The sequence below is a fragment of the Syngnathoides biaculeatus genome, chromosome 22, assembly GCF_019802595.1.
Source record: "Syngnathoides biaculeatus isolate LvHL_M chromosome 22, ASM1980259v1, whole genome shotgun sequence".
NCBI classification, from domain to species: Eukaryota; Metazoa; Chordata; class Actinopteri; order Syngnathiformes; family Syngnathidae; genus Syngnathoides; species Syngnathoides biaculeatus.
The window spans coordinates 2,018,216-2,044,536 of record NC_084661.1 but is presented as its reverse complement, the minus strand read 5'-3'; the positions used below and the strand labels follow the sequence as shown (position 1 = coordinate 2,044,536).

Genomic DNA, 26,321 nt, shown 5'->3' with positions numbered 1-26,321 from the left:
TTGATCACAAAATCGTCTCATTGTTAGCAACGTCTTCATTTTAACCTTTATCACTAATGGTGATAGAGGGGAAAAAATTCTGTTACAATGCTGACCTGCTGACCAGCAGAGTAAAACTAGGCAAAATAAAAGCAAAGTATAAACAGACATGGACATGTACAAAGTGAGATACACACATTTTTTCTTTAAAGGTACTCACTAGAAGCTGAGTTTTAATGTAAACAAGCAGGTGCAGATCTCCAACAGCTAATAGTTGGCCCAATGGGAAGCAACACAAATCCAGAAGGATTGGCCCATCTAGTGCTCTCTCTTATGGAAGTCAATATGTGGCACCAGGATTTGAATTAAAAATGCTACTGAAAATGTGATGTTGTAAAATTAATAGTTATTTCAATGTGATCACATTTTCAATAGCGGTATTTCAGTTTAACTTTTCAATATTAACAAATTCACCATATAAAAAAAATTCAAACACAATATTTCCAGTCTCCTGAGATTCAACTGGCTACAATTCGCTGTCTGAAATTCACCATCTAAATTCAGTATTAAGAAGGCAGGGTTACTTCAGGTCAGAACCCCACACCCAGCTAATTGAGTTGTGCTTTCTTAGTCATGTGACGTCACACATAAACATAATGTTTTTTTTTTTTAATGTGATGCATCTAATTTTTTAAAAACAAAAATATCTAATACATTTTTTTTGTTATATGTTTACTTAGGGTGGGACGGTGACTCAGCTGGTAAAGCGTTGACCTCACAGTTCTGAGGTCCCGGGTTCAATCCTGGACCCGCCTGTGTGGAGTTTGCATGTTCTTCCCGTGCCTGCGTGGGTTTCCTCCGGGCACTCCGGTTTCCTCCCACATTCCAAAAACATGCAACATTAATTGGACACTCTAAATTGACCCTAGGTGTGATTGTGAGAGTTCAGGGTGTACCCCACCTCCTGCCCGTTGGCAGCAAGGATAGGCTCCAGCACTCCCCACAACCCTTGTGAGGATAAGTGGTGAAGAAAATGGATGGATGGATGTTTAGCTTTTGCAGTACACGAGAACATTTTATGTAAAAAAAAAAAACAAAAAAGAACAAAAGAATCCCTCATTAGAACATGCCCTACCTTGCCATATGGTACTCTGAGAAATTTTGTATTGTATCAGATGCACCGGGCAAAACAAATAAAGAGCTATTCAATTAGGTAGTGATAGCCCCAAGTGCTTATTTACCTATAACATAATATACAGTAGCTAGTTACGCAGTATGCATGAATACAAGCCCCTGTGGAGTCAGTGCCAACGCATAAGATACAGTACCGCGATTCAAGAGGATGCAGCCTGGATAACTGATGATGTTGCGAAGATCAGACGTCACTTCAAAACCAATGAAAGGATATATTATGTCATAACCTCCTCATTTCTCAACTGATTTTCCATTTTTTGTCAATCCCAAAGTGTATGCGATCAACACAGAATATCCTTCCGCTTAGCTGGGTCGGGTTGGGGGAGAAATAGTATTAGCAGGGACGCCCAGACTTCTCTTTCCTCAGCCACTTCATCCAGCTCTTCAGGGGGAATCCCTTGGCCAACCAAGAGACGTAGTGGTGGCGGGGGAGGGGGGGGGCAGAGACAATAAGTATACCAACACTTGCTCAGCACCTCTCACTCGACTCAAGAGTGGAAGAGAGTCCGACCCCACTCAAGAGGACTGGTACCTGATCCCAAGGCGTGTGTGGAGGCAAACCTGACAATATGTAGTCAAAACGTCTTGACCTCACACACCAGCTTGGGCTCCTTCCCTGCCAGGGAGGTGACATTCCACATCCCCAGAGCCAGCTTCTGTAGCTGGGGATTGGTCCCTGCCGTTGGCCAACGCCCAGGTCACTATGACCCCTTCCACAGGTGGTGATCCAATGGGAAGAGGAACCCACGTTAACTTTTCTGGCTGTGCTCAGCCGATCCCCATGGGTACAGGCCAGCCACCAGGCGCTCGCTTTCGAGCCCCACCTCCAGGCCTGTCTCCAGAGGGGGGCCCCAGTGACCCGCATCCTGGCAAGGGAAACCTGGATCCAATTTTGTATTTTTCATAGGGGTTTATGGAGTCATACTTTGTCTTGTCCCTCACTGAGGACCTTTTTGGCATGGGTGACTCCATTGGGGGCATCAAGCCCCAAAGAACTTAGCTCCTAGGATCATTGGGACACACAAACCCCTCCACCACAATAAGGATAACGACACAAGGAGGGGTCAACACAGAACATTTTTCTCTATAAAAAATGATGAAAGTCCTCCGGATTTTCCCGGAATTCCGGATTTTTAAATTTTCATGGAAATTGCTCTGGAAAATTGAGGAAAAATTGCCTAAAATTAATCCGAATATTAGTTGACAACATTGCGTGAACATGCATTTGAGTTCGTTGTTTTGCTTTCACGAGCGTAGCCATGTTGAGGCACTAACACTAGTAACAGTAACGCCCCTCCCCTTGCATTCTCTTAAGACGTCGCTTATTTTGTGTGGTCTTGACATTAATTTACGTGTTTATTTCATAAACGTTGTTAACTAAACAAGCCTGCTCCAAAACAACCGGTATTCACCTGGAAACAGGAAATGCAAGTAAACCGTACTGAGCATGTACGAAAGTGCATGTTCAGAACTGCTTCATGTAATGTGAGTGCATTTACGTCGAAGATCAACATAATGAGCCATGTGAAAGGAAATTCAGTTACACCAGGGGTGCTCATTGCGTCGATCGCGAGGCAGTGTGACGGCGTTAAGAAAAACAAAAACAAAACAAAACATGAGACTATTATCCACCTCGTCGCTTGATTCAGGTGTGGCCAATACGTCGAGCGCATCCACATAAGGGCATGTTCTAGCAACCCGGCCTCCTATTTACGGCAGTCCCGTGGTGTGTATGGTGGTACACATACAGACAAACAACCATTTGCACTCACAATCACACCTAGGGGCAATTTACAGTGTCCAATTAATGTTGCGTGCTTTTGGGATGTGGGACGAAACCGGAGTGCCCGGAGAAAACCCACACAGGTGCGGGGAGAACATGAAAACTCCACACAGGCGGCGCCGGGATCGAACCCGGGTCCTCAGAACTGTGAGGCCAACGCTTTACCAGCTCATCCACTGTGCCACCTCAACTGTAATTATTCTTCATTTTTCCTCCGGGATGCACTCAGCTTCACGGGGAAAACCTCCATACAATCCCGCTCCCTGAAGCTGTACCATCACATACTCAAAAAGTATGGCATTCTCTGTCAAATAGATAAACAGACACATAAACACATATTTATATGATCAGATTTAGTTGAATACGTAATACTTTCATATGAATAAAATGAATTAATACGGAACACAGTTCAGGTAAGAATGTTGTTTTGTCGGAGAACAGAGAAACCATTGATATTAGCGCGAGATCTTTCCGGAGTCAGAGGAAGACCGAGAAGCCACATAATATAATATATTATAACCCAAAGACGAATTCGTCATTGACAGTTTCCTATTTTCGTGTCACCTATCACACTTGTGTGCAGAATCTGTATGTCTATCTGTATAGCCGTTTGTGAACCGCCGTATGAAGGAAAAGAAGGCTAGGCTTGATTTTTGAGTTGTTTATCTCGTTTTCTTTGTGTAACGTCACGCGCTCCCCTCAATAATTATTCTTGAATTAGTGCCGAACCTACGTAAGTCCCGACCGAGTACGACAATCACTACTTTAGTGTCCTCAAACATCCTTCCTTCAATCTTGGTGTCTCGGTGCACGTCGAAGGCTTTTAGGACTGCTAGTCCGGTTTAGCTTAGCTCATTAGCCGCGAACAAAGGGACACGTTTGTGCAGTCAGATCATCGCAAAATATCGCTCAACACAAATCAAGTGTGTCAATCATTCACACTTAGCTATGTTATGCAAGCGAAGAACTGCTAATTCATTTATATGAGAAATGTATTGAAAATCAAATATAGGGCATACCTTCGTGCAAACATAGTCCGGTTTACCGTAGCTCTGTAGCCGCCGAACAGACACGTTTGTGCAGTCAGATCATCGCAAAATATCGCTCAACACAGATCAAGTGTGTCAATCATTCACACATAGCTATATTATGCAAGCGAAGAACTGCTAATTCATTTAAATGAGACATGTATTGAAAATCAAATATAGGGCATACCTTCGTGCAAACATAGTCCGGTTTACCGTAGCTCTGTAGCCGCCGAACAGACATGTTTGTGCAGTCAGATCATCGCAAAATATCGCTCAACACAGATCAAGTGTGTCAATCATTCACACATAGCTATGTTATGCAAGCGAAGAACTGCTAATCCATTTATATGAGACATGTATTGAAAATCAAATATAGGGCTTACCTTTGTGCAAACATATCTGTTCCGGTTGATGGATTCAGTTGATCATGCGGTCTTCCACAAAGTTTGATCCATCGAAGACATTTTTCGTATTCGGTCTTCTGTTCCGTGTTGATTTTAGATGGATTCAGTTGATGATGCGGTCTTCCACAAAGTTTGATCCATCGAAGACATTTTTCGTACTGGGTCTTCGGTTTTGGAAAGGGTACGAATTGAACTCCACCAACTAGCCTTTCAGGATACCTGTCGTCACTATTATAAAGTCCGTGACTACACCTCTTAACCATATCTATTGTTAAAGAATCCAAATACGCGATAAAACGCTACCAAAAGCTATACTGGACCATGCAACGTTGTCTGAGGGAACTGCGGGTCCAAAAAAGGGGCATGGTTTATGCAGATCTCTGGCCTCTGATTGGTCAGCGACGCGGATAGATGATAGGGTGTAGATGATCCAAGAGAGAAGAGGGAATAAAACTCCAGATTTTCTGCATGCTAAAGGACAATGTGCACTGAGCTTTTCTTGTATATTTCAATGAAAAAAAGAAATGTCCTTTTCTTTATTTTTTTATGATGAATGTTATTGTTATTATTATTCACCATAGTAGTTATTAAGTTTATGTTTGAGCTTATGCACAGTACACCCCTCTGTTTCAGATCCACTTGTAGTGCTCTATAAATAATTTTTGTTAGTTTTAGCCTGTAAATTGATGGCATGGTGGCGCAGCTGCAGAGCGTTGGCCTCACAGTTCTGAGGACCGGGGTTAAAATCTGGGCCCCAACTGTGTGGAGTTAGTTTGCATGTTCTCCTCGTACTTACGTAGTTTTCTCCCGGCATGCAGGCTTCTTCCCACATCCGCAAAACATGCATTAATTGGAGACTCTAAATTGTCCCTAGGTATGATTGTGAGTGCGAGTGTTCCCTGTCTCCATGTACCCTACGATTGGCTGGCCACCAGTTCAGGGTGTACTCTTCGTCTTGCCCAATGATAACTGGAATAGGCTCCAACACTCCTGCAACCCTTGTGAGGTTAAGCGGCTAAGAAAATGGATGTATGTATGTATAAAAGGTAGTTTTAACAACCATTCATTCTCATAATCACACCTTAGGGCAATTTAGATTCTTTAAATAACCTAGCATGCTTGTTTTCGGGATGTGGGTGGAAACTGGAGTGCCCAGAGAAAACCCATGCAGGCACGGGGAGATCTTTCAAACTCCACACATGCGCGGCCGGTATTTGAACCACGGTTCTCGGAACGGTGAGGTAGACACATTAACCAGTCATCCACCATGCTGCCCCAAGTAATCCATACATACAAATAAAGTTGAACAAATATCAGAAATTAAGTTGTGTGTAAGCCGGCACAGTGGCTCAGCTGGAAATCGTTGGCCTCACAGTTCTGAGGTGCTGGGTTCAATCACCCACATGTGTGGAGTTTGCGTGTTTTCGCCTGGGTGGGTTTTCTCCAGGCACTCCGGTTACCTCCACATCAGAAAAAAATGCAACATTAATTGGACACTCTAAATTGCTCCTAGCTGTGATTGTGACTGCGGCTGTTTGTCTCTTCAGTATGTGCCCTGCGATTGGCTGGCAACCAGTCCAGGGTGTACCCCGCCTCTTGCTCGTGGACAGTTTGGATAGGCTCCAGCACTCTCGTGACTCTTGTGAGGATAAGCGGCTAAGAAAATGGATGGATAGATGGAACTCGTGTGTAATTATGTCAGATGACAAACGGGAAAGTATTGAACACATGAAGATGAAGAAAGGCAGGTGCAAAAAGGCATGGCAAGCCCAGACAACGCCTGAAATCTATTAATAATCAACCAGAAATGCAAGCCTTTGTCATTGCAATTGACGATCAGCTGGTTCAGTCATAATTAATGGCTTAAAAATAGTTCTCATTTTCAAGGTGTGAGTCAAGACCCATCTCATGATGGCTAAGAGCAAAAAGCTGTCTCCAGATGATCACAAAGTAATTGTTGCAAAACATAAAGATGGCATTGATTGGAGGTCCATATCTTCTGAATGTTTCAGTGACCACATGGCTATAATGCGTCAGTGGCAAATCATGCCTTTGTAAAATTCAATCTGGTTATCCTTGCAATCCTTCTGAAAGAGATGTGCAAATAATAATCAGTAGAGGTGTCCAAGAACCAAAGACCAACTGTGAAGAAGCTTGAAAAAGTCCTGGAATGAAGAAGTAATGTTGTCAAAAGGAAAACAGTGAGTATTATACTTGTCCGCCATGGTCCATATGCATGCTTACCACGCAAGACCCCATAACTGTTAAAAAAGAAAAAAAAAAAAAAGCACGTCAAAGCTTGTTTAAAGTTTTCTGAGCAACATTTTTACTAGCCAGTTAAATACTGGGAGAATATAGTCTAGTCGGATGATAGCAAAATTGAACTGTTTGGATACGATACGGTACAGCAAGTTTGGAGGAGAAATGGCACTGCACTGCACCATAAAAACACCAAACCAACAGTGAAGTTTGGAGGTGAGAATTGTTGTATGGGTCTGCTTTTCAGTAAATGGTACTGGTAAACTTCACATTATTGAAGAAAGCCTCAATGAATCGGCAATTGTACCAAGACATTCACAAAAATCTGATGCCATCTACGAGGATAATGAAAACGAAACAAGAGTGGACATTTAGGCAAGATAATGATGCAAAACATGCAGCCAAGCAAACTCTCAATTGGTTGCAAAGAAAAAAAATGCAAGAATCGCCATGCCAATCACCAGACTTCTAACCAATTGAAAATTTATGGAAATAACTGAAGCTGAAGGTCCAGGAAGCCCATGAAACCTTCAAGATTTGGAGACTGCTTGAGTGGAGGAATGGGTCAAAATCACACTGGAGAAATGCATGTGACTCATATTCTCCATAGAGAAGGTGTGCTGAAGCTGTCATTTCAAACAAAAGCTTCCATCCATCCATCCATCCATCCATTTTTTTCGCTGCTTATCCTCACAAGGGTCGCAGGGAGTGCTGCAGCCTGTCCCAGCTGTCAACAGCCAGGGAGTGGGGTACACCCTAAACTGGTTGCCAGCCAATCGCAGGGCACATCGAGACATACAGCCACACTTACAATCACACCTAGGGGCAATTTAGAGTGTCCAATCAATGTTGCGTTGCATGATTTTGGGATGTGGGCACGCAGACACGGGGAGAACATTCAAACTCCACACAGGCAGGTCTGGGATTGAACCTGGGACCTCAGAACTGTGAAGCCAATGTTTTTGTTTTACCAGTTGCTCCACCGTGCCGCCGAAACAAAGGCTTTTTTTTTTTTAATATAAAGTTTTCAATAAATACCAGTTGTGTTATCCAATACTCCCCCCCCCCCCCCCCGTGTCATTTTACATTAGTGTACAGAACTTAGTATCTGGGCTTATTTGTTCTACTTTCTTTGTAGGGATGAATTACTTGGGTTGTTTTTAACATCTTGTGATTTTTTGGGGAAATATATTTAACAAGAAAAATGATGATGTATTAAATATATCAGCCGCTGTGTGTGGCGTTAAACTGTAAAACTTTAAAATCAAACCAGATGTATCAGTTATAGATGTTTTTTTTTTCTTTTTTTTTAAGCAGAACAATGTTTTTTCTTTTCACATGAACACAATATTTGCAGTAGTCTGGATTTAGCAACATACATCTTTCAATGTTAGTATCAAAAAGGCTGTATTTCACAACTTGGGAGCAACCAACAGGGAGAGGGAAATCAAGGCCCAACTAGTTTGATACTTTAGGTATATTTTGTTGATCCTGTGAGGAGAAATTAAGCTACATTATTACACATAAGTGGGAGCTCACAGTATTGTCTAGCTCTTGCGTGTAGTTTGTGTTTCATTTCACTTGGAGCTAGTAAGTTTCATTTGCACTCCTTCATTTGTCACATGATGTATGATTCAGCAGGGGCACAGTCAGGGGTGGGTAGGAAAGAGAAACAGAAAGTAATTTCTCAATCTCAAGTCAGACCGCTTTCATTTTTTTTCTCTCTTGTCATTCACCTTTTTTCATCTATTGTCCTTTTAATTTGTGTCTACATAATCATTAACGGACAATGAAGATTATTTGGTCCATGCAGGTGGGGAAACTTAGACCTGCATGGACCAATCGTAAAACATTAAAATTCTGTTTAATTACAAATCCTAATACAGTACACTGATATGTTTAACAATTAAAACAACCCGGGCAAATAAGACAAAAAAATGAACAATACTGTAATGTGAAATAGGAGTATCCATCCATCCATTTTCTTTGCCGCTTATCCTCACGAGGGTCGCGGGCAGTGTTGGAGCACATCCCAGCTGTTAACTGGCAGGAGGTGGGGTACACTCTGAACTGGTTGTCAGCCAATCGCAGAAATAGGAGTATAGAAATTGATTTCTATTTGGCATTATAAAATGCTGACAGTAGATCCATGATATGAGCACAACTCGCCTATCGATTACTACCACAAACAGGAAGGGGTTCCGCGCTGAGCCCATTCCTGCTTGTGATCTTCAGTGAAAGCAGGGAGCAGGTGGAGGAACAATTAGAAAGATGGAGGTAGGCACCGTAAAGGAGAGGAATGAAGATTAGCCAAAGTAAAACAGAATATATGTGCGTGAATGAGAGGGGCGGAGGAGGAAGAGTGAAGCTTCAGGGAGAAAAGATTGTGGGGGTGGACGGCTTCAAAATTTGGGGTCAACAATACAGAGCAATGGTGAGTGTGGTAATGAAGTGAAGAAACGGGTCCAAGCAGGTTGGAACAGCTGGCGGAAGGTGTCTGGTGTGTTATGTGACAAGAGTCTCTGCTAGGATGAAGGGCAAAGTTTATAAAACAGTGGTGAAGCCGGCCATGATGTACGGATTAGAGATGGTGGCACTGGAGAAACAACAGGAAGCAGAACTGGAGGTAGCAGAAATGAAAATGCTGATGTTCTCGCTTGGAGTGAACAGGTTGGATAGGATTAGAAATGAGCTCATTCGAGGGACAGCCAAAGTTGGATATTTGGCAGACAAGGTTAGAGAAAACAGACTTCGATGGTTTGGACATGTTCAAAGGTGAGAGAGTGAGTATATTGGCAGAAGGGTACTGAGGATGGAGCTGCCAGGCAAAAGAGCGAGAGGAAGACCAAAGAAAAGGTTGATGGATGTTGTGAGGGAGGACATGAGGACAGTGGGTGTTAGAGTGGAGGATGCACTATATAGAGTTGGATGGAAAAAGATGACACGCTGTGGCGACCCCTAACGGTACATGACGAAAGAAAAAGATTTTCACGTGCAGTATTGTTTTCTTTACCAATTGTTTTGAATACACCAGCTAGTCTGACAGCCTCATTGATTAAACAGCCACTTAAGTTACCAAACAGTATACTTTATCGGAGAAAAGACGGTTATTGGAAAAAATAATTTCACACGACAGATCATGATATACTGTATATCCAATAATAATACTGTATATAGAATAATGTAAATGTGTGTATGTGTATTTGAAGTATAGCAGCCCATTTAATGTAATAGGTTTATCTTATTTTTTTGATTTTCTCTTTTTTTTTTTTTTTTTTTTGGGTTGTTTTGAATTTTGCAACTAATGTCACATATTCCAGGAACATGAGATTGAGGCTAGGAGTAACAAGTACATTTGAATGAGCAGGCCTCTTACTTTCAGTTTCATTTCTTTCTGGCTACAGAGACCGAAACACAACAGGCTGGGGGAGGGATTTATAAGCTAAATCAAGAGGCTTTCTGGCTCATGTTCAGTTGTTAAAGCAGATCTGGACATACAAAAGAGGTAAGACTAATGCCTTCATTCTTTTCATTTGGTCTGATAGTAAGATGTGGTATATATTTTGTATCTTTTATTTTCTTTTGGTTAAATAACTAGCTGTAGAAATTAGTTGGAAAATATAATTGGTGGTTGAATGTGTAGTGGACACACTATATCTGTGACCATCTTTGTAAGCATAGTCAGAAACAATATTTTGTGTTTTGTCCCCCCCTGGTCCACCCAAAAAGAAAAAAGAATGCAAGATTCTGTACCCAAAACAAGGAGTGTTTATATTTTACATCCAACAAGTATTGGGCTATTTACACATGACTTCTACAGGCTTTCATAACATCCCATCATCAATCTGTTGACATTAATATGAATACAGTTCACTGGAACTAAAGACTTTTGTCGCAATTTAGTGACTAAGTTGTTAGCCCAGTGTGTACGTACTCTTTGTAAATATTTGGTCTCACACTACTGGCCTGAGATACTGTACGCCTTAAAAGCTTACCATTTGAATTGAAATAACAATTGATCATGGGAAAAATTATGTCCCAAACTGACCAGCAACACTATTGTAGTCCACTGGTTCTCAAAGTAGAATACCCGGGCACCCATGAACCACAAGGAGGTCTGCAAGTTATATCATAATTTTTTAAAATGTGAATTCCTACAAAGGGGAACATGTCCTGTACATAGCAAATGTTGGTTTTGCCAGACCTCAAGCCTCTCAGGGTGGATGTTATACAACTGTGTGACAGACTGAAATTCCAGATAACAATGATTTACGTTAGAGGTGTGATCTAAGTCATGTTCGACTTGCCCCAATCTGTCTCAACAAGAATGTGCACTTGTAAATCCATACTATAATTCAGGCTACCAAATTAGTTGGGCACTCACTAGAGTTGAGCATCGTTTTGAGCGATTCCGGTTCCAAAAGATTTTCAATTCTGATTCTTTTAGAGGGCTGTGTCATGACCAAAGCATGGGGTTGGACCCAAATGCACGACTCGGGAGTCGTAGAGGCAGTTCGGGAAACATATTTATTCAGTCCAGTGTCGGGGATCAGGCAGGCATTCAGTGGGAGCAGCAGTAACAAGGGCGCCAGGCGTAGGAGGCAGGTCAGTGGGCAGACAGGGGTCGGTACACGGGATCACAAGTGTGCTGGAACGAGGCATGAGGCAACGATCTGGCAAAGGCCAGACCGTACGAGGAGTCCTATTTGTATCTATGCTAATTCCGGGGAACAAGGCGTAGGTGTGTGCTTCACTGATTGCTGCTAGTCCAGTGTTGGGGATCAGGTGGGAGTCAGTGGGAGCAGCAGTAAGAAGGGCGTCAGGCGTAGGAGGCAGGTCAGTGGGCAGAGAGAGGTCGGTACACGGGAGATCAGGAACAGAATCACAAGTGTGCTGGAACGAGGCATGAGGCAACGATCTGGCAAAGGCCAGACCGTACGAGGCGTCCTATTTGTATCTATGCTAATTCCGGGGAACGAGGCGCAGGTGTGTGCTTCACTGATCGCTGCATCTGTGTCTGGGACCGGCACGGCCAGGACAGGGACTGACCGGACCATGACAGGCTGGGTAAAAAACTTGCTGTGTTTAAATAAAGGGTGTCCAAATTTTGAACGTCCATAATCTTAGCAGCTTGCAGTATAGACTATGAACATTTGACTCGAGGTTCTTTACATCCTGTATCCATATCAAACTTATGAACTAAAAGGTAATGTATTTGTCACGGGACACATTGCACACAGCTATGAATTCTCTCGGGGGGCCGTTATGACTGTGAGCCTATATGAAGGAATTATCACCTCATGTCATTAGCTATACACAACAAATTGGTGAATAACCAGTTGTAACATCAGAAGCCTATTAAAAACATGTTCTTAACTCTGACATTTCTTTTCAAAGCAGGATTGGTAACAAAAATCCGCAATATCTCGTTATTACATTGGAACATGATTAACAGTTTTGATTTGCTTCCCAGACCCCATAAAATGATGTAGCAGGCCAGATATGGGCACTGGGCCACCAGTTTGACACATGTGCTTTACAGGCTTATTGTTGGAGAAAGTGATTGTTTTTGGTTAGCAGAAGTTTATGGCCTCTGGTACATCTGCAAGGTAACCATTGTAGTTTAACTGCTTTGTTGTGTTAATTATTAAATCCTCCATATTTTTGTCCCATTGGCAGAGTTACTCAACATGGAGAGTGTTCTTGAAGATGTGGTGGCCATGGTGAAGCAGCACCCAGAAGGTATCCCAGTTGGAAAACTTGGTTCTTACTACCGTAAAACATACCATCGCCCTCTATTTATTTCTCACCTGGGATTTAAGACCAATGCTATTCTGCTAGCCTCTCTTGAAAATGACTTGTTTATAGAGGGAAACTTGGTGTTTCACAAGGACTACGATTGCAATGAATCCACCGTAGAAACTGAAGCTGGAACAAGTGCTATGGCCATGAGTGTGGCTTATGAATCCGGCAAACGAAAAAGGGAAAGAAAGACTGTCAAGAAGCTGAAAAATTTGGTGGCCATGATGACCGAATATCCAGAAGGGATTCTTATGAAGAATCTGTCCCGAGCCTACTGGGAGAAATACCGACAGAAGTTGAAATTGAACTCTTTAGGGTTCAATTCAATTTCTGCTCTGTTAGCAACGTTAAACAATGATCTTGTAGTAATAGGGGAGTTGGTGATTCACAAGATACACCATTCTCAAGACCCAAATGGACCTGGATTATCAGCAACACCTTTGAATTCAGAAATCATCTCTGAAGAGACTGGAGCCTCAATAAATTCAGAAATATCTTCATCATCCCCCCCCCTTCCTGTTAAAGCTCTTGCCACTAGATCCAAGCTTACCGATGAATTGGACCAACAGAATCTCCTCAAGAAGATCATAGAGGTGGGTCAATACACTGATACAGTAATGCGAGTGGAGTTAGCAATACTTTACTGTGCAGAATTCTGTCAATCCAAATTGAAATCAGCATATACAATCACATTTTACATGCAGAAGGTTGCTTTCAGGCACTACTGTGACTGGGAATAACATTTTGACACACCTCACTGCTAACATTTAAAATTTGTTTCAACATTAAAATGTGCTTCTGTAAGAAATAAATTTAATCAAAATAAAAAAATTCTCATAATTAAAACAGCCATATAGACTATATAAACCATTTTAATGAATTAAATTTGTATCTAAAACATATAATATTATTAGAATCTTCTACCGATTATTCGACATCATAAAAACAATTACAAGAATAATCTTACAAAAACATTGTGTATTATTATTGTGTATTATTATCAGCTCCAGCACACCCGCAAGAATGAATGAATCATCAACAATTAATTGATTAATTGACTGTAAAATTGCCCTATAGCAGTTGATAAAATGTTATCAAAAACCTGTCCCCGTATTTTACACATGGGTCTGAGTATAAGCTACAAATTTTGACCAAGATCCATTTTATTTTTGGTCATAACTTTATTAATTGTCACTGATGGTGTAGTGATATGTTCATCTGAGTTTGGTGCAGGCAGCGTGGGTTTAGTTCCCACTCAGTGAGGGTGTGAATGTGAGTGCGAATCGTTGTCTGTGTCTATATGTGGCCAGAGACTGTCTGGCGAAATCTTTGAGGTTTAGTCCGCCTTTCGCCCAAAGTCACTGGGATCGGCTCCATTGCCCCGTGACCCTAACCAGGATAAACAGCGTTGAAAATGGATGGATAGATAATTTTTTTATATAATTTGTTTCCATTTTGGTTTAGCTTTAGTTGACAAAATACCATCCATCCATTCATTATCCAAGCCGCTTATCCTCACATGGGTCACGGGAGTGCTGGAGCCTATCCCAGCTGTCAACGGGCAGCAGGCGGGGTACACTGAACTGGTTGCCAGCCAATCGCAGGGCACATAGAGACAAACAGCCACACTCACAATCACACCTAGGGGTAATATAGAGTGTCCAATTAATGTTGCAGGTTTTTGGGATGTGGGAGGAAACCAGAGTGCCCGGAGACAAACCAGGCAGGCATGGGTAGAATGTGCATGCTCCACGTTGGGAGGGATGGAATTGAACCCAAGTTTTCAGAACTGTGAAGCCAACGCTTTCTAGCTGACCCACCATGCCACTTACTTAGAAACAAAATAGAACAATATGTCTGGTTCCACTTTAAGAATAGAATACGGAATCAAGTAAAAAAAAAGTATGGGGGCTGTCCGTTGACAAATGGCTACACGGTAACTTGATTTCTGAACATTATAAACGCCCATATACTTGGAAACAGCGGGAAGTTACCGGACTGACGCTAAATAAGTGACATTAATCATAATTTGAATAACTTAACATGCATATCTGTATGGATACCTGTTTTATTAGAGAATGACTGGATGTAATTGTCTCTTCCAGTTGGTTGTAGTTGTTAAACGGCGACTGCTGGATAAATTCTCAAACTAGCTATGTTACATCCTAAAGAAGTTCTGATTGGCTCTTATGTCCATTTCCCCTGTCTCTTCAAACAAAACTCGTTCTGATAGGATCTCGTCTCCACAGCCATTTTACATTTCATTTTTAATTATTGACAGAAATTTCAATTCAGTGTATTATTGTCTAAGTTCCCAGGAATACATTTTCTTTAATGGGGTAGTCAGAAAAAAAGGTTGTTGACTATGACGAAAAATTTTCATCAAATTGTTCCATTGCACTTTTAGACTATATTACCTCAATTGCCTCTTTTAAATGTTATTAATGTGTTCCAGGTAGCTGAAAAATACCAGCTGACTTATCCGTCCATGGATCAATTAGAAGTTTGCTATTTTCATCTCTATGGCGAAAAGCTGCCATTCCAGCTGTACTTATCCATGTATGACACTTTGGAATCATCTTGTCAAACAAAGCTGCCCATTCCATCTGGTACTGGAACTACTGGTACAAAAGTATGTTGGTAGTCAGAAAAATATGCACTCATATTTCTCAAACAATTTGTTTTGTGTTTTCCTCAGCAGAACAGCAGATTACTGGAGACGATGTGAGCAGTTATGCAGATTGGAGACAGTCCAATGAAGGGACACTTGAAACTAAACCAAGAACTAGTGTTTGTGCTGCAACGTATGACGCCACCAAACTAAAAAAGGAGAAAAAGAAAGTCAATATGATGAAAAATGTCGTGACTATGATGACAGAATATCCGGAAGGAATTCTTATGAAGAATCTGGCCATAGCCTACAGGGAGAAATACCAAAAAAAGATGAAATGGAATTCTTTAGGCTTCAGTTCAGTTTCTGCCCTGGTAGCAACATTAAGCAATGATCTTGTAGTGATGGGGGAATTGGTGATCCACAAGATACACCAGTCTCAAGATGTGCAAGAAGCTGGAATATCAGTAACAGCAACATCTTTAAATTCAGAAATATCTTCATCAGTCCAACCTCTTCCTGTTAAACCTCTCTCCACAGGAGTCAAGCTCAATGATGAATTGGACCAACAGCATCTGCACAAGAGGACTCTAGAGGTGACTCAAGACACTGATAAAATACTGCAAGCACTGGTGTTTTAAGATGTACATTACTGTACAAAATTGTGTTACCGGTAATCTAAAGCATAAACCAACAACATTTTATAAACCCTGCTTTCAGCTACTACACTGTTTTCCAATAACATAATGACATGGGAATACTAGCACACCACACTGCTAACATTTAAAATGAGTGTTGCAACATACTATAAGTTCAATGCTCAAAATTTTGAGCATTAACCTACTTTAACATCCTCATGTTTCCTGTGTCGCAGAAGACTGATTCAGAATCATCTTCATTGCCGAGTATGTCATACGCATAAGATATTTGTCTACGGGATTTGGAACCATTCTAGTACGATAACAGACACTCAGTTGACAGAGAATGCTTTCTGACTCATAAATACATTGCGAGTCACGAAACAATTAAAGGTTGTTGGTAATCCAGCAATGATGGTACATTTTTTTATGGACAATTGTGCAAATGGATGCAGGGTCCTCTAGCAATTAGAGCAGCCAGAATTCCTAATAGAGCAATTGTTCAATGCAATGACCACTGTGCAAAGGGTGCCGAGACTTAAAGGTCCACTGTCATGAAATGCATGGTTTTTAGTACGTTATTAATGAAAAAAAGGCAGCCGGAATGGACCCATCTGTTTTTTCACCACACAACATAATTTTGACGTATATGGCTTTCTGTAATTCCCACCATGAAAATCCTCTCGAAGGATTTGTTTTGGAGAAGAAGCAGGAAGTGACGTTAACAGCAGTAGCCCACTCGGGCAGGCTCGTATGTTTATACTAGTTTTACAAGCTGGAAGGTAGGTCTTTGTTCCTTTGTGTTAGCCAAAATGCCGGCTCGTTGTATTGCTGGATATTGTTTGAACACTTGGGAGGATGGGTTCGTTCTTCATACTTTTCAAAAAGACCTGGTTCGTCGTTTAAAATGGATTGCACAGGTGCAAAGGACGAGAGCTTCGTGGGTTCCAAATGACAGATAGTTGTGTATAGAGAGACTAAAATAAACAATAGCTGGGGGGGGGGGTGGCGTAATCTTCACAGAATGTAACAAAAGATCCGCACACGTAAGTCAGGGGTGCTAAATGTGTCAATGTACCAGTCGGCGCCGCGGACGGCTTCAGTGGCGCTCTGTCCGCCAAGCACGGCTTCGGCAGCGGCTAGTCCGCCAAGCACGGCTTCGCCGGCGCCTCGTCCACCGAGCTCAGGTTCGGCTGGTCTGGCTCATAGATACTGTCTGGAAGTCTGTTGTTAGTTCGAAGTGATCCGCATATCGTCTAAATATGGATCGAAACAATAGCGTAATATTGCCCTGGTCACGTCACTCGATTGTGAGATGTTCTCTTTGAAAAGAGCTTCCGTGTCCCATAGTAGGTGGCACAGCGTGTTTTCAATGGTGAATGTCCCGGTGTACCATCTGCTGATGACCTTGCAGGCAATATGGCTACCACTTGAATGTCGAATGAGACTTCCGCAACTTTGTGCATAGATGACGCGCTCTCCGCTCATATTTATTTTTTCGTATAGACATTGAAGTGAATAATGTTATATGTATTTTTCATTACAATATCTATTTTTTATTATGTTTCTTGGCATGGCACTTGACCTTCAAAGAAATGTATCCAATTTAAACCACTAGTGTTATAATCTGAGACAATGTCGATTGTGCAAATGATGCAAATACTCCTCAGATGTGCAAATGGTGCAATGTGGTGAGACTGCTACAATGCGTGCATGAATAATGTCCATCCATCCATTTTCTAAGCTGCTTTTCCTCACATGGGTCAGGGGAGTACTGGAGCTTATCCCAGCTACCAGCGGGCAGGGGGCGGGGTACACCCTGAACTGGGTGCCGGCCAATCACATAGTGCACAAGTAATGTGTAATATATAATACTGTACAGTGTTGTGAAAAAGTATTTGACCCTTTCCTGATTTTTTTTTTGTATATCTATCACACCAAAGTTTAAAAGCATCAAATCAATTCTAATATCACTCAGAGACAACCCAAGAACATACAAAATACAGTTTTCAAGTGATAATTCAATTTATTGAGGCATAAAAGAAATCCAAATCTTTCTGACCCTCTGTGAAAAAGTACCCCTCCCTTGTTAAATCAAAAATTTGAGAAAGGTGAGTTCAATTTCACAAGCCACAAACAAGCCTGATTACCACCATACTTGTTTAATCAAGAAATCACTTAAATAGAATGTGTCAGAGAACGTGAAGTAGGCTATAAGCTCTCGACAGCCAATGCATGAGATGATCCAAAGAAATTCAAGAAGAAATGAGAAAAAAACTGATTGAAATCCATTAGTCTGGAAAAGGTTACAAAGCTATTTCAAAGGTTTTGTGGCTTATGCGAACCACTATCAGATCCATTATCTACAAAGGAAAAACGTGGGAACAGTGACAAACCTTCCCAGGAGTGAATGACCAACTAAAATTATTCCAAGAGTGCAATGACAACTCATCCAAGAGGTCACAAAAGAACCTAGATCAACATCTAAAGACCTGCAGGCCTTGCTGGCCTCAAATAAGACCAGTGTTTATGACGCTACCATAAGGAAGATGCCAAAAATGGTATCTGTGGGAGGGTTACGAGCTGAAAACCTCTGCTGCCAGCAGAGAATACAAAAGCTGATCTCACATTTGCCGAATGCATCTCCATGATCCTCAAGACTTTTGGAGAAACATTCTGAGGACCGATGAGAAGTTTTTGGAAGGTGTGCGGCCCATTACATCTGGTGTAAAAATGCATTTTTTTATAAAAAGAACAGTGAAGCATGGTGGTGGCATTGTGATGGTCAGGAGCTGCTTCGCTGCCTCAGGATCAGGAGAACTTCCTTACGGAACAATGAATTCTGCTAGGTACTAGAAAATCCTGAAAGAGAATGTCCAGCCATTGGTTATTGCTCTCAAACTCATGCGCTCATGGATTACACAGCAGAACAACTATCCGAAACACACTAGTAAGTCTACTTCTGAATGGCAGAAAAAAAAAAAAAGTACAAAATAAGGTTTTGGAGTGGCCAAGTCAATGTCCGGATTTAAATCCAATTAAGATACTGGGGTGTGACCTTAAACGAGGAGTTCATGCTTGAAAACCCTCAAATATGGCAGAGTTGAAACAATTCTGCAAAGAGTGGGACAGAACGATGTCAAAAACTCATCACCAATTATCGCAAACGCTTGATTTCAGTTATTGAGGCTAAGGGTGGAACAACCAGTTCTTGGGTTTAGGGGGCAATTACCTTTTCACACAGGGTCAGAAAGGTTTGGATTTTTTTGTGCCTTAATAAATTGAATTGTCATTTAAAAACTCCATTTAGTATTTCCTTGGATTGTATCTAAGTGATATTAAAATTGCTTTGATGATTTGAAACCTGTGTGACATATAGATATACAAAACAACTAAAATCAGGAAGGAGCGAAATACTTTTTCATTGCACTGTAGTAGTTGCCCTGGCAGAAATGTTACACCAAACTCAAGATAAAAAAAAAAATGGTAGCATGTTGTACTTCGGTGGCACGGTTGTTCTGCTGTCAAGTTTTGGCCTCACAGTTCTGAGGTCCAGGATTCGATTGTTCCCCCGCCTGTGTGGAGATTGCATATTCTCCCCGCGCCTGCATGGGTTTTCTCCGGGCACTCTGGTTTCCTCCCACATCCCAAAAACATTCAACATTAACTGAACGCTCTAATTTGCCCATAGGTGTGATTGTGAGTGTGGCTGTCTGTCTCTATATGTCTTTCGATTGGCTGGCAACCAGTTCAGGGTGTACTCCGCCTACTGCCCATTGACAGCTGCAATAGGCTCCAGCACTCCCCCAACCCTTGTGAGGATAAGCGGTTAAGAAAATAAATGGATGGATGTTGCAGTTCAAATGTAAATCAATGGTTTAAGAAGTTAATTGCAAGAAGGAAAAAGCTGTTGGGAGTTTTGATTTGCATTGTTCGAGGGAAGGAGCTCAAAGAGCTGGTGACCAGGATGTGGAGAGTCCAAGAGGATTTTGCTTGCTCTTGTCTTAGGTCTGGTGGTGTCCAAATGGGTCCTCAGTAAGGGTACTGACAATCCTTTCAGCAGTTTTGATTGTCCATCGCAAACGGAGTTTGTCCTTTTTTGTAGCAGCACCAAACCGTGCTGTAACGGAGGTACAGTACACAGTACTAATTCGATGACCATTGTTTAGAACTGCCTCACCAGCTCCCATGGCAGGCCGTGCTTCCTTAGGAGCTGTAGGAAATACATCCTCTGCTGTTTTTTTTTTTTTTTTTTTTTTTTTTTTGAATGGAGTTGATGTTGGTCTCCCAGTTTTAGATCCAAAGAGACTGTAATTCCCAGGAACTTCAAGGTCTCGATAGTTGACACAAGACATTTGGAAGGGTGAGGGGCAGCTGTAGCGAAGGATGCCCGCTGAAATCCACGATCATTTATACAGTCTTTAGTCCGTTCAGCTCCAGGTTTTGTCGTCCCCTCCACAGCTCCATTCTCTCCACTTCCTGTAGTTATGGAGACTAGTCATTGCCTTTAATGAGGCCAATGACTGTGGTGTCACCTGCAAACTTCAGGAGTTTGACAGCCAAGTACCTAGAGGTGCAGTCGTTATGTAGACCAGGGGTCGACAACCTTTGTCTCCGGAGCCGCTTGTGGCTCTTTCATATTTCTTTCTTATGTCGCGGCTCTGCGTGGCTTGGGAAAATAGATTTTAAATGTCCGATTGAAGTGTAGGTTATTGTCTCAAAAATGTGTATTATAGCTTCTTTAAAAAGTCAGTTTTTAACTTATTTCTTTCAACCTTGTGCAATTTTGGTGATGATATTCGCTTTCTTCAGAGATGTTTGACAGCACTTAGTGTCATCTGTCAGATTTGACAGCCGGCATACGCGGAAAGCCCAGCAACACCAAAACTGCACAATATCTGAACAACGTATTTTATTTGTTCGCTTACTTAGTTTTAATTGTAAATTGTAAGATTTTTGTGATATCAGATTCATAAAACGTTATATATAGTATTATTTTTCATTGCTCAAAATATGCGTCGCTGTCCCCGAGCCGCCGAATATCTCACAGACGGCAGCTTACAGTTCTGTGTAAAGATGAACGTGACTTCCTTCAGCCCTGATTTGGAGACGCTGTGAAGTCCCATTATCCAGGTAAAATAAATATTCAGACAGTTATTTTATAAACATTTATATTCATTGTTCAGTGAAATAGTGCTCTTTTTTTCCATTGTATTGTAATACACTCGGCAATGAAGAACAGGATTTACTGCTGCTTTTTTTAGTTGATTTTTTTAATTAACACTCCGACAGCAACAAGCTGTTCAGTAACACTCTCCCCTCATCTACCTTACTCCACACCCTGCAGTCTTAAAAGGGTACACTCACAATTACAGACCTTGAGTATTTTTGAATTCACGTCTTTGTTCCACTCATTACACGCTACGAAAGTCCAAAGGATGATTGCTCATGGCATTTTTGTTTGCTAGATCGATAATTTAAGTTCAGCTTTTTGAAACATGGATGGTCTGCATGGATTTCATAAACACGGTATTTTACAAGAATTTGTGCGAACATGGCATGCCATCTGTCAATGCATGATGGAATGTCACCACATTCAGCCTGGCCCCCACATAGCACGATAAGCAATTCTGTTGGTCGGATCTAGTTATATTGCTATAAATATAAATAGTGTATTTGTCCCAGTCTTTGCCTGTTGTGCCATAGTGCCAATGAACAACAGTGGCCAATTCTGGAACTAACAAACTTTGTCAACACTGGTTTAAGTGACAACTGGAAACTATTTGGGCATGTACTGTTAAGTCAAGGTTCCACTGTACTCTACAATACTACAATGATATTTTTAAACAAACAAAAGTGTGTTGCAACTTTGTAACAATGGAAAAATACTGGCCCCAGGGTGACAACAGTTGGGAGTTAATTTGATAAAAGTTATCAATTTATTTCAGGTAGTTGAAAAATACCAGCTGACTGACCCGTCCATGGATCTATTGGAAGCATGCTATTATCACAACTATAATGAAAAGCTGCCATTTGAGCTGTACCTATCCATGTATAACAGTTTGAAATCATCTCGCCAAAAGAGCCTGCCTATTCCACCTGCTACTGGAACCGCTGGTAAACAAATATGTTGGTATTAAGAAGCAAATGTATTCATATTGAATAAACAAATTGTTTTTTCCTCAGCAGTAAAACAACCCGCTGCAGCCAGTTCGAGCAAAACGAGTGGTGCAGCTCGAAGTGAGTGCAGTGCTAGTGTCTTTAAAGAAGGTTTTAATGCTCAGTTGAGAGAGGTCCACAGAGATAATATGCGGGCTCAAGAGGCTATGGTGAATGATGAACAAGTCCATGGTTGGAGAAAAAGAGATCTAGATCCAGACATGTTGAGCAGTCTGATGGAGGATGTGATACGAGACCTTGCAGGAGAGGGTGAGCTGGTCACCAAAGAAAAGGTGAAGAACAATTGTATATTTTTGAATTCTTAGAGCTTTTGGAAATAATACTACTTGAAGCTTTCTTGTGAAAATGTGAGAATAATCATTCCTGATCTTAAAGCGAACGGTGATTCCAAACAGCATACAGCGGCTAAAACAATTATTTGTCAACATTTTTCCCACTAAATATACTTCCAAATGTCCTGTTGACCTTGAAATTTCACCAGCTGTTTGGAACAAGTAGCAAGGTGCAACAAGTAATCTATACTTACAAAGAAAGTAGAACAAATAAAATCAGAAATTAGGTTTTGTGTAAAAATGTGAAATGACACAGGAAAAAGTGTGCATACATGACGGAAGGGGGGTGCAAAACGGACTGGCAACCCAAGACAACACCTAAAATCTATCAATAATCAAACAGCAATCCACCCCCCTGTCAGTGCAAATGAATACAAACTTTTTCAGTCCCAACTGATGGCCACCAACAAGTTATCATTGCCAAGCTGTGAGTCAAAACACATCTCATGATGGGCTTAAGCCTTAGGAGAATATAGTCTGGTTGAATGAGCACAAACTTTAACTGGATACCATAATGCACACCTGAACTAAAACTTAAGGTCAATAAAAGAAGCTCATAGAACCTTTTAAGATTTGAAAATTGCTTGTTTGGAGGGAAGGGCCAAAGTTACGGAGCAACAGACATGGCGTAAAAAAAAAAATACTACGTTATGAGCACAAAGAAGTAGTTTGTGCGCACGACCTACTAATTTCTGAGCAGAAAACTATAAATTCGTATGCACAAATTACTAATTCATGAGCACGAATATTTACAGCATGCACACTTAGTAATTGTTTGTGGATGTGAAGTCGTAACTGTATGCACAAAGAAGCCGTGGCTCCGTATTGGACTGCATAGTAACCAAATTGAGATCCATTTTATCGACTTGCTACAAACAATGGAGACAAAACTGCAAGACACATGTGATGGCTTCACGGTAAGTTCTTTTTCTCATCATGTTCTCTTCAATATCCCTGTCCATTCTGTATCTTATGAGCTTTAGCGTCGCTTCGACCTTCAACTTTGGAAAGACGTCCAGTATGGAGCTGCTGCTACTTCGTGGACAACCTAAAACTATTTTGTGAACACAAACAATTACTTCACACATACAAAATAACTATTTTGTGTGCACAAAGTGGTAGTTTGTCACCACAAAGTAATAGTTTGTGTGCACAAACGTTTATTACAGTAGTTTGTGCACAGAGTAGGAGTTCACCTGCCTGATGTAGTTGTTCGTGCAAAAAAAAATCCCCTCCCCATTTCATGTCTGTAGCTCCCTAGAAAATCACAGCAGAACAATGCATGCAACAAGTTTCTCCATACAGGAGGCATCTTGAAGCTGTCATTCCAAAGGGTTTCACACAAAATATTAAACAAATGCCAGTTAGCATGTTCTATATTGTTTCCCCGTGTAATTTCACATTATTACACTCACAAACTACCATAATTTCTTGTGTATAATGCACGTTGTTTCCCAATCAATTGTCAAATGTCAATAGTGCAGATTATCCATAGGTATAGGAGAAAATTGAAAAAATCTATTCTTATCAATTGGGCGGTACAGTAGTGAGCTGTAGCTCACTGTCCTAAGGACAGGGGTTGAAATCTTTTTTGAATTGTTAGCAAGGCTTGATATGTGTGCAGACCGGCACGAGTTTCCATGCATCTTTAGACTCTCAAAACTGTGTTTTTTTTTTTGTTTTTTTTAGAAGACCACAGTGAACAAACTCATGAGCTTTGCATTGTGAAATCAGACCTTAACAGTCTGCTTAACAAATATTAGATTGAATGAATCTGGTAGCATTTGATGTCATGACTAATGATCGGTGTGACCAAATGTCACATTTTGAAAGATGCCTTTTTTTAATAAAGCATGATCAGTGTCTTGATGCTTAACTGACAAAATTTCAAGTTAATGTGCTCAATGTACTCATTGCAGTACATTAAAATGTAAAGAAATGTTTTTGGTCAACACGAGTTGGTGCTATATTTCCTGTATTCTACATCGTATATGGCAGCACGGTGGATCAGCTGGAAAGTGTTGGCCTCACAGTTCTGAGGGCCCAGGTTTAATCCCAGCCCTCTCTGTGTGGAGTTTGCATGTTCTCCCCGTACCTGCGTGGGTTTTCTCCGGGCACATGCCACATTAATTGGACACTCTAAATTGCCCCTAGGTGTGATTGCGAGTCGATTGTTGTCCGTATCCATGTGCCCTGCAATTGCCTGGCAACCAGTCCAGGGTGTACCCTGCCTCCTGCCCATTGACAGGTTGGAAAGGCTCCAGCACTCCTGCGACCACTGTGAGGATAAGTGGCTAAGAAAGTGGATGGATGGATGCATGGATGGATATATCCTGTATTCTATTTAATGGAAATGAATGAACCACTTTGAAAAACAGAAGAAAAGATGAATGATGAAGCCCCAAAAATTACCATGTTCAAACATAACATTGTGTACCTGTTGTGACTTTGGTTCCAAACTCTTCCCTACTACTCTTCTCAGGTCATTTCAAGGGCATGCATGTTAATGCAACTTACTTCTAAGGAATCAGAAATGATAAATCCTCGAAGTATTCAGGCCCTGAACGACCTTCAGTACTTGGTGAAAGAGATAACAATGTACATACAGGTTAGCAGCTAGTCAAATCAAATCAGCAGCATATTTCATCCTTTGTGTTGAAGTATTTTTCTTTGTCTGTCAGTCCACTGAAGCGATGACATCTGTCTGTACCCTGTATGAGCTGGGACAGTCATTAGCTGCTCTAAAGAACAAGAAGCGCTATGAAGAACTGAACCTGGGACCCCTTTGCAAACTCCCCCTCATCCACCGTATGTTCAAGATTGACAGTAACACCAAGGACGATGATATCCCACAGATTGAGACAGTTGACATATTAAAGGTATGACGAAAGTAATAAATTGATCGACCTGTTTCCAACATATGAATGTATGTTTTCATTCTGGTTTTGTTTCTAAATTTTACATGATAGTGTTTGATGATTTTTTTTTTGCCCATTTTAATGACTGGCACCAAAAAGGTACAGCGGCATAGTATAGTCACATTTTATTGTCAGTCCTCCATATACTATGGGTACATAAAGTTTTACAGCTGTGATATTCCGCCTTCATTTTAAAAAATCTGCAAAAATTACCACAATTGTATTTTTTGTCAATATGGGGTGCAGTGTGTGTACATTAATGAAGAAAAACATGAACTTCAATAATTTTAGCAAATGGCTGCAACATAAAGTGTGAAAAATTTAAGGAGGTTTGAATACTTTCCGTACCCACTGGATGTGGAACGTACAGAGGGATGAAATTATTGTACTTTTCCAAGAGGCCATTGAAACTAAAACAGTGTAAAACACATACAGCATCCAGTCATATATCCGTTTTGTTCTGTGAAGTGGAGGAGCTTTTATGTTATGTAATGATTATAGTGTGGTGTATGAAAGAGGAGGTCTGAAAAGTCCATTCCCCAGTGGATCATAGAAGTTCCGTGCAATCACGGCATGCATGACATCAAGCCATAAGCCAGATAAAGAAATGACATTCATAGCGTTCATGTATTCATTCACCCACTTCTGAGGCCACGCCGGCTCCAGAGTAGAAGGGGAAGGAGGAGGTCTTCTTTAGTGACGTAGATAAGGTCGAGAAATTCAAATGATCTGATTCCAGTCTTCTTGGCAGTAGATTGCCTGGAACTCTGGAATGCGTGGACAACCTAAATTTGTCACGTCCCATCGGAAACGAGAGTAGGACCCAAATGCAGGAACTCGGAAGACGCAAGGTAGTTCAAGAAGAGACACGTTTATTATATGCCGAGGTCGGGGATCCAGCAGGCAGTCCGGTGCAGCAGCGGTAGTTGTGACGTCGGGCGAAGAGAACAGATGAGCGGACAGGCAGGAGTCAGTACACGGGGAAACAGTCAACGCAGGCAGAAGTATCAAGGAGTCAGGCTTACAAGGTTGGTCAGAGAACGGACGGAGGTCGGTACACACAGGTTCAGTCAGGAATACGAGAGTGCTGGAACGGGACATAAAGCTCAACGAACTGGACGAGAACCAGTCGTCACCGGGTCCTATATAAACAGGGGATGATCAGCCCGCATGAGGCACAGGTGTGTGCCTCC

The 26,321-nt window shown here is 41.4% G+C and overlaps 1 protein-coding gene and 1 long non-coding RNA gene across 10 annotated transcripts in view; one reads left to right on the top strand and one right to left on the bottom strand.

Annotated features, from left to right (window-relative positions):
• wu:fj29h11 (uncharacterized) overlaps positions 1-26,321 on the top strand; it is an 82,621-nt gene that overhangs the window by 4,633 nt on the left and 51,667 nt on the right. For 3 of the 9 annotated variants that reach the window (XM_061809761.1, XM_061809764.1, XM_061809758.1), the window contains exons 2-9: positions 10,052-10,152; positions 12,327-13,042; positions 14,905-15,073; positions 15,148-15,656; positions 21,647-21,815; positions 21,885-22,150; positions 24,693-24,818; positions 24,892-25,089. In XM_061809761.1, coding sequence (XP_061665745.1) covers positions 12,338-13,042; positions 14,905-15,073; positions 15,148-15,656; positions 21,647-21,815; positions 21,885-22,150; positions 24,693-24,818; positions 24,892-25,089 — 2,142 coding nt within the window. In that variant the 5' untranslated portion in view covers positions 10,052-10,152; positions 12,327-12,337. Of the gene's footprint in view, positions 1-10,051; positions 10,153-12,189; positions 12,257-12,326; positions 13,043-14,904; positions 15,074-15,147; positions 15,657-21,646; positions 21,816-21,884; positions 22,151-24,692; positions 24,819-24,891; positions 25,090-26,321 lie in introns of all 9 variants that reach the window. The other 6 variants (XM_061809759.1, XM_061809763.1, XM_061809762.1 and 3 more) reach the window with 6 other exon arrangements.
• The window catches only part of LOC133495296 (uncharacterized), a 54,287-nt gene that overhangs the window by 17,600 nt on the left and 10,366 nt on the right, over positions 1-26,321 (bottom strand). The window lies entirely within an intron of this gene.